Source organism: Tinamus guttatus, unplaced genomic scaffold (assembly GCF_059628265.1).
Source record: "Tinamus guttatus ecotype Peru unplaced genomic scaffold, ASM5962826v1 Tinamus_guttatus_pri_ptg000456l, whole genome shotgun sequence".
In the NCBI taxonomy this organism is placed as follows: Eukaryota; Metazoa; Chordata; class Aves; order Tinamiformes; family Tinamidae; genus Tinamus; species Tinamus guttatus.
The window spans coordinates 1,630,275-1,642,699 of NW_028288990.1; the positions used below are offsets into that span (position 1 = coordinate 1,630,275).

Genomic DNA, 12,425 nt, shown 5'->3' on the forward strand with positions numbered 1-12,425 from the left:
GGTCCCTTCCACTCCCACTGTTTTGTGGTTCTGTCATCTGAGAGGTCTTAAACTTTTGATGAGGTAAGGTGGAAATGATTAATGGTTACGATTACATAATTACCTCACTAATATTGATAATACTTAAATATTAAGGAACTGTCTTGGGAATTCATTCACAGTATCCTGGGCTACATTTGCAACTAAAATATAAGGTGGCAGGTCCATCTACTGAGATATTGCTTGCTGTCTTGGAAGAGCTACTTAACCTTTCCTTTCTCTGCCAACACCAAGTCCCTGCCCTACCACCATCCTGTCTTTTAGGCATTTAATCCTGAAGGTATTTTGATATTTCTTCTTCCTGCATCCCAAAGAATACATACACATAATTAAAGAAGTGGGCAGTGTATCAGTCATTTACACACTTACTTAGTTCAGCTTTTTAAAGTTATTACTTATGTTTCCAATTGAAGATTGGATAATTCCTGATGTAATCACACAGAATCCTGCAGTATTTTTTGTCCTTGACCTTAACTACCACTAAAATAATTTAAATTATATTGAAAGATTGAAATAGTTGCAAATGAATTTCATTCTGAGCTTTCTTTTGTCACCTATCATTTCCATCATGTGTTATGAATGGGTGTTATCGCAGCAGTTCCAAAGTCACATGTTTTAATAATGGGAATTACCATAGCTTCAACATAGTCAGTAAAATGATGCCATCTTCACTGGCTTGAAGATATGGTCCCATATGGAGGGATAATTTTTGTCATAGGCAAATGATGTTGGTACACATCTAAATCCCTTCCATCCTTTTGAACAAATATACAAGTTTATATTTGCCAAAAAATGTTGTGTGTTGTTATGATTAACATAGCAATATGCTCGATATTCACGTATGAACAAGATATATGTAATAAAAGACTAAAATATGAAGAGAAGAATGTAGTCAGATGAATAGACTTTAGTGCCTGATGTCTTGTGTTTTAGTTATGTCATATTGCATATCACTAAACATTAAATGTAGCTAGTATATCCAAGGTCATTATTTTTGAATATAATTGCAAAATATTTAAAAACCCAAATGTCTACGCATAGTATAAGAATTGCAAGCTTTCTGTTCTTCTAAAATATGCCTTGCATATCAACTATAAATTTTAATATGTATTCATAATATTCACATGTTTTCATATAGGTATTCTTTTATACAAAAAATCTTCAGCACTGCATATTACATAATGCATCCTGTGTATGGAATACAGAAAAGCTTTTCCTTAAGAACAGTAAAAAATATTTATATAGTCAAGTACCATAAAATGGCACTCCACCCAAGATATGTGCAATTTGAGTAAGGAAAGTCAGTTACAAGACAAATTACTGTTACTGTTATGAAAAACACAGCAAAGACCATCAGATAAAACAGTCCTAGGAAACACATTACTAGACCTTTTATTTTATTCTACTCACTTAAAACTTTCCATAAACAAGAAAATTTATGGCTCCAGAACCCCTTTAAATATGATCACAGGCATAAGCAGGTGCACAGTGACTCCAGAATTTGTTACACGGAGAAGACACTACGGGATTGCAACTGTAGACTTGAATCACATGGGCCTTCGAGGTTCTGAAGCACTAAAGCTGCCAAGATTCCAAGGAATATGTGAAGTTTGTTTCTACCTTATCTAGTCAGTAGAGTATTACCATCAGGTTGGCTTTCTGATCAATACCAGGAGCAGACACACTCTGACAAATGCGTAGGAGGAACAGAACTGTATTACTGATCTTCTATAATACAGATTTAATGACCAATTTTTTATAATAAAGATGCATATATATGAAATCCGTGAACAAATATGCCCATAGCAAAATCTAGTGTTTATTTAAACAGGGAAAGTTTGCTCTCTAATGTGCATGTTTGCTCCAGACTTAACTGCATGGAGTAAAAGGTAAATATAGCTGATATTCTTTACATCAAAAAAAAAAAGTAAAAAAATCCAAAATAAAACTTCTCTTTGATGTTCATTCTTCCTGTGTCCAATTTTTGTCTCAGATATAATTCATCCAAGTGATTAATTTACAAGAAAAATCTTAGGACACAGGTGATTAGCTGAAAGCTGAGACTTGTGGAAGTCAGTGCTATTCAGAGTAAAATTACATCAAGCTCTGGACTGGCCCTGGACAGATTTTATCTCTATAGAGTTGCTGTTGAGGAACTTATCATCATGCTTATCATCATCACTTATATCATGCTTATTTCTGTGGTTTAGACAACAACTCTTTGAGAGCAGAAAAACATATACCTCAAAATGTGGCTCCTATTTCATCCTGAATGCTTTCTACAGATGTAGCCTCCTTTATCACTGCCGTGTACCAATCTTTACATCCCTCACGAAAACAGAAGGCAGACTTTAAAAAAGGGTCAGCCTGTATTTTAGGGCACCTTTCCTTACCTTGATATCCGTGAAATATTTACTTTAAAAATATGCCTACCTCACATTTTCAGTACAAAAAAGTTTACATTTATTCACATTACTTAGACATACATTAAAGTATATTGATGGCATTTCAAAATAAGGAAAATCATGTAGTACCTTTACTTTTACCTATGGATTTGGTGAAATGGTTCCATGAAGAAAGCATTTCCAGACAAAGAGAAAATAAAAGAGAGAAACAGTAAGAGTCATGAGTATATGTAAATGCAATAATATCTGAACATGAAAAGAGACAAAAGTATAAGGTTAAGTGTCTGTAGACAAATGGAGATGCAATCAGTGTCATATTAGGGAGTTAGTTTATTTTTTTTCCATGTACATGCAGAGAAACACAGAAGTAACCCATGCTCAGATATGATAGAGTGACACAGAACATAACATGAACAGTGGGTTAGAAGAAGAAAAATCACTGATTTCATTAGGTTGCACGATTGTATTCTCAGCATTCCAGAAGCCAGGAGCAGGTGCTTTCTGCAAGTTTCCAATCGGCCATGCATTAATGCAAATGGACTCTTCATTGTGTATAATGGGACAAGCTGAGTATCTTCTTTCAGGAACTATCCGAAGAATGTTCTTGTGCTTCGTTTGTCTTTTACACATTCACCCATAAAATGTATTTTCTGATCAATACACAAACTTTTCTTAATCATCTTTTCATTTCTCTCACCTCTTTTCAGTTATTCTATTGCGAAAGAGGAAGTTGAGGAGGCAGGAAGGACACAAGCTTAAAGAGCAAACAAAAGTATATAGAATGAAGTAAGGAAGATGTGAGTAAAACCATGTGTTTATTTGCAGCCAAAGACAGTTTCAAGCATTCGCCCATCATTTGCAGTGATGTATTCAAAGCAGCTACAGAACAAGAAGGAACAATGAAAGCAGAGTGGAAAAGGAACAGAGCCCATACCTTGGTCGCCCATCATCAGGTGCGCCAGACCTTGAAGGGAAACAAGAGTACAGTCAGCAATGAACAAGGGAGCACGGGAAGGTGGTGTTGTCACAGTGACAAAAATGTTTTGTGACAGTCATCTGTTTCCTATGAGATGTCTGTGTCACAGAGGGAAATCAAAGAGCATTTTTCAACCACTGGTTGGAATGCTTTGGGCTACAAGTAATAGAACTGCAATTCAAATGCTAGGTGCTGTTTTATTGTGTATTTATTCTGTGTAATAGTTGGAGTGACAGAAAATAATAAAATGCTTTCAAATCCAACCAATTCCTTTAATATTCCATCTGTCTTTATTGTATTTTGATTATATTGCTTTGAACGCTTTGCTGGGAGGATTTTCTGTCCTCTAGTCATTAAATGTCGTTAGAAACCTGGAGAAGTGTAAACCTGAAAAATGGGCTGGGTCTGATCTTTTTCCCCTCATAAAAAATGAGCATTTCAGGTAATTAAATAAAATTTATTTGTCACATTGAAATGACAATGCGAGGGACATCACCTTATTTGTGTGAAACATGAGAACAGAATGAATTTCTTCCAGAGAAGGCAAATTATTACATATGCAGTAGAAAATAAATAGCAATAAAGAAAATATAAGTGACAGCTTCTGAGGCTACTTCATAGATCTGTGAGAAAAGGATTTTGCTTTATAAATGCATTTTGAGGTCAAGTCTAATCATATTAACACAGACCTATAACCTCTAGTGACATTTCACAGCAGATGTCCATAATGATAATTACTCAATCATGGCCAAATTTCATTAATCTTCAACCAAAAACATTCAGCTTTTAATGCATGATAACAAAATGACACTCACATTCTCCCTGAGGATAATTTTATGCAGGGGGAACATTCTTCTAGAACTGTGAAGCTTTTTCACATTTTAGGTCGTGTTTAAAGAACAGACTTACTCCTGCTGAATTTAGCTCTTTGTAGGATCCACTTTTGCCATTGACAGTTATTCACGTTATAAACATGTGCTCCTCCTCTCCAGCAACTACAAAAAACGATGCTTTATATCTCATTTTCAGTTTATTGAAGTTAATTCAATAAACTGTTAATTCACACAAAGTTAATTCACACAAAGAAGGTGTGCAATAAAATATCCTGTTCTCTATTGGAAAGCAGACTTCCTAGAGCGTTCCTGCAATTTCTAATTCACAAAGAAAATTAGGTGCACAAATGACTCATAGTATTTCAGAGAGTTCAAAGAAGATATTTCTGACTGCAATCAGTCTTAAATGGTTTATGTCATATCAGTTCAAATCTCAAGTGATGTTTCAGGTAGACTAACAATGGGCTTCCTGAATTAGTGCTTTTAATGTCACCCTTTTTAGATCTGTTGTTAAACTAAAAGACCTGTGATGCACCCCATTTCTTGTACAATAGCTACTGTTTACAGCTAAAGTACAGTTCAGCTGGTGCAGTTATTTGGGGCTTACATCAATGTAAAGGAAAGCAGGTCCTAGAGAGCTACCTACGTGAACATTACTGTGGAAATATCACACAGCTGGGCTGCAGTTTGTGGCTGGTGAAAGAGAACAAAAATTGATTCACATGTACTCTTGCTGCACCAGTGATGCTGCGACTGAAACTTACTGAAAAATATGAAGCATTAATCTTGTAGTCAAACTTGAATCTTTTAATGCTGAACTTCACTACTTGAACCTCTTGCTGCATGACTTGAAAATATTAGTCTCTTTACCTGATTATTTACATTTTTCTCTTGCACTATATTGGCATCTACCATAAGAAATCTCAGACTTTTGAAACAGCTTTAACCGTATTGAGGAGAAAATAAAGTGGGTCAAAGGTTCTAAACCTGCTTTCTTTAATAAGATTAAATTTTAGCAGCTCCTAGCTTTAGAGCTATTTGTGAGCTCTGGCTGCTCTTATAAGATGCAAAGAAAAGCCCTGTCCTGTCTCCCAGGAGAGAATAAAGAAGATAAAATCTCTTGCACTTAACCACCTTCTCTTATGGCTAAGAACCTAACAAGAAAGCCTTTCTTTAGGAACACTACCACAGCCCTGATAACTTCTATTCTTGCTAAAAAGATATCTGAGATTGGCCAGTCATAAAGACATTTCTTACATAATTTGGAGAAACCTAAACGGCAGAAGAGCCTCTTGAAAACAGCATAGAAACCACTTGAATTTCAAGAGTCACTTACAGGACTGTTCAACTATAAAAAGTCAAGTAAATGTAAAAAGCACATACCACTCAAATCAAACATCTATCCCTATAAAAAATTTGTACTATGCTTGTACTCAAGACATGTTTTTTTTTTTTATTTTCTATATTACTTTATTTGTGAAGCAGTAAGCTTACGCGTGCTTATTTTTAAATGAGCGTAATACTACTTACCTTATTTTATCTTCTTGCAATCTACAAATGAAGGTTATGGAATAGCTAAGCATTGCTACTACTGAACCTGTGCAATCTGCAAAGTGGTTAAAACGATGCACATAAATCTACCATGACAGCAATCACCGTTAGATTTTCAAAATGATAATTTGCACATAATAGAGAATATAAATACTCATAGAAAATTCCAGCTTTAAACAGCTAGCCATGTACAGGCATGCCACACATTAAAATTAGTCATTCGCGCACCAGTAATTTATAGGCAAAACTGATGGTGGCATTTTCTTTGTGAATTAGGAATCAGAGATTTAGTAGGAATATCTCTTGAATGCAGGTGTGATCACAGTGTAAACTTAGTACTAGGAGGAGGAAGCTAAGGGGCACAGAATGGACAGTGGATATGATAGATTTTCGTAGTTTATTGTGTAAGTTCCATGCAGATAACAGGCTAAGAAAAATGTAAAACATTGTAAACCTGTGGTGAAAATGTTCAATCCTTCCACAGTTTTAATCAAGTAAAGAAAATGCAGCCTTTTTATACCAGCAATATATGTAATTTAAACTATGAATACGAAATCCTTCCGTTTTCTTATGTAGACTGACATAGGAAGATGCTCAGATATCACAGAAATCCAAGATGAAATATCATAGCTCAATTCCCAAATTCTGCTTTCCATACATAAGTTTTGCTTGCATGTACAACAACTTCAACTCAAGTACAAATATCCGAAAGTATGTTGAAATAAATTTAAGGTTGCAGATTTAAGAATTAGATCAAGGTAAAGTCTGGAATAACTGTCTTCAGGCTTTGTACTACTGTGTGTAAATAAATATGGGAAATTAAATTGTATCTCAGTTAAGAGATACTGGGATCCCAATTCACATCTGTATCTCATACTGACACCAGCAAGAGTTTTATGTACAGATTAAACATAATAATGTGATAACAGTAGATACTTATGCCAGGCTTTCATGCTTTTTGGTTAGATTGTCTATGCCATTTTTACTTCACAATAAAAGAGAAAATGTATTGATGTGTTTGCCAGTTACAATGTGCACAATTAAAGCATGGGATTTGTTTAAATTTTGTCTCCTCTACTGGTGTCGTATGCTTTTATAAAATTCCCTGCACCCTGCACTGTGTATGTGATAAATCTGAGCACCTCTATTTGCCCTTGTAGGTGGTAGTGTAGAGGCAGCACCGATACCGAAAGCACCACATCCATGCTAGGGCGACCATTTGGAATATGAGGCAATCCTTAAAACCCTTGACTTCAGAGTAGTTCAAAAAGCCTTTCAAAAAACAAATGTAACATCCACAATTTAAACAGAGTCACTTTTGAATTAGACAGGGGTTCCTCCACTACAGAAAGATTCAGCTCAGAGAGAATTTTAAAGGCTTACATGTGTAAAAAGGCACCTGCACCTTTTGGCTTATAAACAAAAAGGCAGTATTGATTCCCCGCAACAATGGATCTATGAAGAGTATTATATGCTTTTACAACTATTGTATATATGCACATGAACACATTTTCCTAGCTGATAGATATACTTACCAATATTCAGGCTAGAAGGCATTGTGCTTTAGTTTCCACTGCCATATGCTTTACTTTCTTTAACTGGACTTAATTATCATTCCAACATTAGCATTAAAATCACATGCCTCTTCCAGTCTAATGTTGAAAAGGCAGAATGCATTAAGCTGAAAAGTTTGACAAATACACCTTTTCCCCCTAAAATTTTATGCAGAAAAGGATAATAAAGTAAGCAAGAGTTGTGATATTAAAGAGAGATTTCCCTAAGCCATTAAGATACAGGTATTTAACATGCATTACATTCTTATGAGGCGAAAGTATGCTCCACACTGAGAAAAAACATTTTCTTGGAATGTTTTTCATACAGAACATGAGAAGAAATCAGTCCTCCTGCAAATCTCCAGAATGATTGTGAAGAGTGATACTAGTTATATGAGTATAAATTCCATTGTTTCATTGGAGAAGATCTCAGCTTACACCAATACTGTCAGAATCAAAACCAGCCTTTGCTTTTGTTCTGTATGAAAAAAAAATCACTCTGATTTAATAAACTGGTAAACTTTTATGGGTAGAGAAATGCAACTTACCGTACTGAACGATACGTGTACCTTTATAACGCTAAGCAGAAGGGAAAAGAACACTAAGCAGAAGGGAAAAACAAGAGCTTAGGAAAATAATGTAGAAAGCACCCACCTTCCACATAGTTGTCTTCTGTAAGCACATAACAGGGAAGGAGAGAAAAGGAAAACATTCATTAAGCAGCATGCAGACTGGAACTTGCCATTGCATGTCTTCGTCATGCAAGGCATCAAACACAACATGCAAGTGCTCCATTGCTACAATCCAGAGGGGAAAACAAAAGCACCAAGGAAGCAGTGTTTCCTCTATTTAACAAAATTTACGTGACATGAAACAAAACAGTACCATTTCCAAAGTGCAAAAACTGTACGGGATTTGCTGCAGTTCTTTTTAAGCTCAGTTATTAGCATTCATTAATCAGAAGGTCTTCTCATGAGACTTTTAGGGCTAAATATTTTTAAAAACACGGTCATTTGTTATAGGAATTCTAAGTTCATTTCCTACCACTTTCCCATTCTGAATTTTCCTTAATGGCCTGTATGAAGTAGCCAATTCAAAGTAGTTTGAAGCTGATAACTTCAGTTCTTGAACATGCTGTGAAAACTTTAAGCAAGGCAGCATGACAGATCCCACACTCACTACTGAGGCAAATATCCCACCCCTGTCAGTGGATTAAATTTCCTAATCAAATGTGGAAAAACTTCCACTTATCCTGGGCAGAACTGGGCAGAACTTGGATTAAGTCCCCCATCATTTGACAGCATCAGAAATTTGTGTATCATAAAAATCAGTTGATTCTCTGCCTGGTATAGTCAATAAAATATTTTTTGCCTGAGCAAAGGCTGTTTACCACAGTGATAGTGTGGCCCTTTATCCTAGCCCAGCATCAGTAGGGGCACAGGAAAGAAGAAGGTTTCCCCAAATCCTACCAAGTGAGGAGGGTCTCAGGACTGAGCCTCAGCTAATAAGCAGGAGCAGAGGTTATAAATTTATTGATCAGGACCGGTGCCCAGCAATTCACTTGTCTGTATCCTCCAGCTCTTCTGCCGAGTAGGTGATTTGGAGGGAGTAGGTCTGTGTTGCCCATTATGATTTTGACTGAGAGCATAGGAGAGAGTGCAAAGATATCGCAGAGGAAAATTGGAAAGGTAAAATAATAAAGAAAAACAATATAAAGATGGACAGTGCAAAAAGACTGAAGAAAAATGGGAGAGGGATTGGAAGGGTAAAAATACACCAGTCTGACTGCTTAGAATCTCTCTTTCTGATGTTGTGCAACCTCTGCAAGCACTTGCTAGAGAGTGAGGGCTGAGAAGGAATTGCAAATTGCAGTCCAATTCTGTCATTACACTTCAATTGCCTGGACCTTTTCTTATATGAAAATACATTTTTTATTTGACCGTTAAGCTTTGTGATTTTAAACTCATTTTGATCCATTGCAAACGAGGAGCAAATAAAATTAGTTTCACAGAACTGGGCTCAATAGTATCTCATAAACCACAATTTTTCAGTTTTCATAATGAGAAGCCTTGCACATTAATGCTCCAAACCACTGAAAAAATCACATAATAATTAGATAGTTCTCAATAATTTGAAGAGTTTGCTATTTTAAAAATAATAACTACAATGAACAATGAATTTAGGGCTTTAGGTTTCTCATTTTTAATCAAAGCTTTATTCATCTTAAGATATTGTATATCACCTTTTTCACATACACACTTTCAATTTAAACATTTAAGAATTAACCACCAGTAATTTTAGCTTGTTATGAACGTGCAATGGGTAGATGCTACATTTCATGCATTTAGGAAAATACGAGTCTGGAAAAAAAAAGTTATTATGAAAAGGAGTATATTTCTTGTAAAATAAATCCTGAATAGCAACAAATCAAATAACAGTCACTGATAAGAATGAAAAGCACAGTTTCACAGCACAAAGATAGCATGCCCTATATTCACGGTAAATTGCTGTGATATTTGAGTTATTAGAAATAGCTAGTTATATTTAAACTTTTTTGGAAGATCTTCTTCCTTTAAGTACAATTTACTTTCTTCAAATATAATAAACCCAAAACTCAATGAAAAATAGGTTAGCTATTTCAGTTATATTATAACTTCAGTCTCCTTTACATAGTATTGATTATTGTAATATTGGTTCATTGCAATGCCAATATTGCAATAACATTATTTTTGCCATCCATATTTAACTTAATTCATGATTACTTAAAATCAAAGAACAACCTTGCCAAAAGGCCACTTCGATGTTCATGATGTGAGAATCGAAGTGAGAGCTGCAGGCAAGGGCAGCGCTACGTGGTGAGGCCTGTCTGGCTACCAGGCTCAGCACACCTTGTTTTTGATCATGGCTCTGCCACCACAAAGATTTAGGACAGCTGAGGAGCTTCCTCCAAATGTTTGGTTGATTAAGATTTCTAAATGTTGATAAAAGAAGCAGTCTAAACACTTAGAAAGTAGAAAGTGTTAATTACTGCTCTGTGAATAAAAGAGTGTATATACAGCCCCTCTAAATGAGTTAAACAGCAATGAAAATTCACTGCTGCACATGCATCATCTAATATTAGCAATCCTAAATCTACTTGTTTTTCCTATTAATAGCTAAACAGTTTTACACTCTAAAAAAAAAAAAAAGTTTAATTAGTTTCCTTAAAACTAGTCTGCTGCTTTCCTAGACTTTTATATTGAATTTGATGACCATCACGTTGACTTTCCTGATTCCCATCATCTTAGCATGGTCTGCTGCCCTAGGTGTAGACCACAAAGCTGGAAGACCTCTCAATTTATTTATTAATTTATTTAATATGATCTTACTCAAGCCACTCAAAAAAAAAAAAGATAAAAATTGGAACCTCTTTGAAAGACATACATACTATCAATGTTAGCAGTTTATGGGAAATAAACGTTTCCTCAGTTGAAATCAGGAATTTAAATCAGGAGTAACTGTATTTATGTCGCTAGAATTACACTGCAAAATACATGCAAGCAGAGAGTAAAGTTGCAGTTTCATATCCCCATCAGGCCTGACGATTTAGCCACCCACCACCAGAATTTACATCCATCCATCCTCGCTGTCCACAGAGCAGCTCCACTGGCCTCAGCAGGAGGCTGGGGCCTCTAAGAGTTTCGTCTCCCAGATGCCATCTGCTTTTGCTCAGCCCTTCTCTTGGACTCTTTCTAGTTACCATCTCCAACACACTGATAACGTACGAGGAGAGGGGCTGAAAGGGACTGCCTGGGCTGCAGAAGGAGAACGCTGTGGCCTACAGCCTCTGCCGTGACCAGCCTACACGGCAGTTACCTCAGTAGCTCCAACACACACAGACCGTGACAAGCCCTGTATGTCACACATAGCTCCTCACTTAAAGAAAGAGAGAGGTCTTCATCCATTGTAAATGTTCATTTCTAAATAGTCCCTCCCACCAACAATAATGCAAAATTACACTACTAATTTCTGTATTTATAGCCTAATTTCTTCAGCCAAACTCTGCTCTCAGTTCTACTAGTGTAATCTGTTGACTTCAAGCATCAAGCCAAATGCTCAGTTGATACGTATCTGGCATAGCACTATTGAAATCAGTAGAACCATACAACTTACACAGGCTGGGAATCTGGCTTATTATCTTTGGATGAATTACCCCAATCTGTCCCTACTGAGCTGAAAGCAGAAGCTGCTCCATATTATTTGCAGTGAAAGCCCAACCAACTCTAACTACAAGAGCCTATTACACTGTTTCAGTGATATAAGGATGGGAATCATATTTTTACATTTTTACAGGACATATTTATTAATTCAAGAATAATTTTAAAATTTGGTGCTGGAAACCAGCATGGAAACCTAAAAAACAAAACAAAACAAAAGAAGGAAGGAAGGAAGGAAGGAAGGAAGGAAGGAAGGAAGGAAGGAAGGAAGGAAGGAAGGAAGGAAGGAAGGAAGGAAGGAAGGAAGGAAGGAAGGAAGGAAGGAAGGAAGGAAGGAAGGAAGGAAGGAAGGAAGGAAGGAAGGAAGGAAGGAAGGAAGGAAGGAAGGAAGGAAGGAAGGAAGGAAGGAAGGAAGGAAGGAAGGAAGGAAGGAAGGAAGGAAGGAAGGAAAAAGAAGGAAAGACTGTTTATATGTCATGTTCTTTTCCTACTGCTATTAAGTTTTTAAGTCTGCTAGAATATTTACACTTTGGCCATGCACTCAGCACATTATTTGTCCTGACAATTATATAACAGTACAGATGAAACAGTGTATTAGTAATAGTGCATTTTAGAAATATAATAATAGAAATACCATTTTTTTCATAAACATTTTTTCCTCATTGGAATTATAGTTGAGCACTGCATTTGGTAAGCAAAAACAGTATAATACGCTTCAGATATAGTTTTATTAAATTTCATAAGATATTCAGTAGTAGGAAAAGTGGGAAAATAGCCTAAAATAAGGCTTGCTTATATGAATATATGAAGTATATGAATACTCTGCTACAAATTTATCTACTGAAAAATATTGCATTGGAAAGTGTCATTTC

General features: G+C 35.9%; 1 protein-coding gene across 25 annotated transcripts in view; it reads right to left on the reverse strand.

Moving 5' to 3' along the window:
• The window catches only part of NRXN1 (neurexin 1), a 601,940-nt gene that overhangs the window by 519,113 nt on the left and 70,402 nt on the right, over positions 1–12,425 (reverse strand). For 17 of the 25 annotated variants that reach the window (XM_088532142.1, XM_088532134.1, XM_088532132.1 and 14 more), the window contains exons 2-3: positions 8,012–8,029; positions 3,379–3,408 (exon numbers count right to left, since the gene is read on the reverse strand). The exons of 6 other annotated variants lie outside the window; for them this stretch is intronic. In XM_088532142.1, coding sequence (XP_088388268.1) covers positions 3,379–3,408; positions 8,012–8,029 — 48 coding nt within the window. The remainder of the gene's footprint in view (positions 1–3,378; positions 3,409–8,011; positions 8,030–12,425) is intronic. 2 more of the 25 variants (XM_088532144.1, XM_088532124.1) reach the window with 1 other exon arrangement.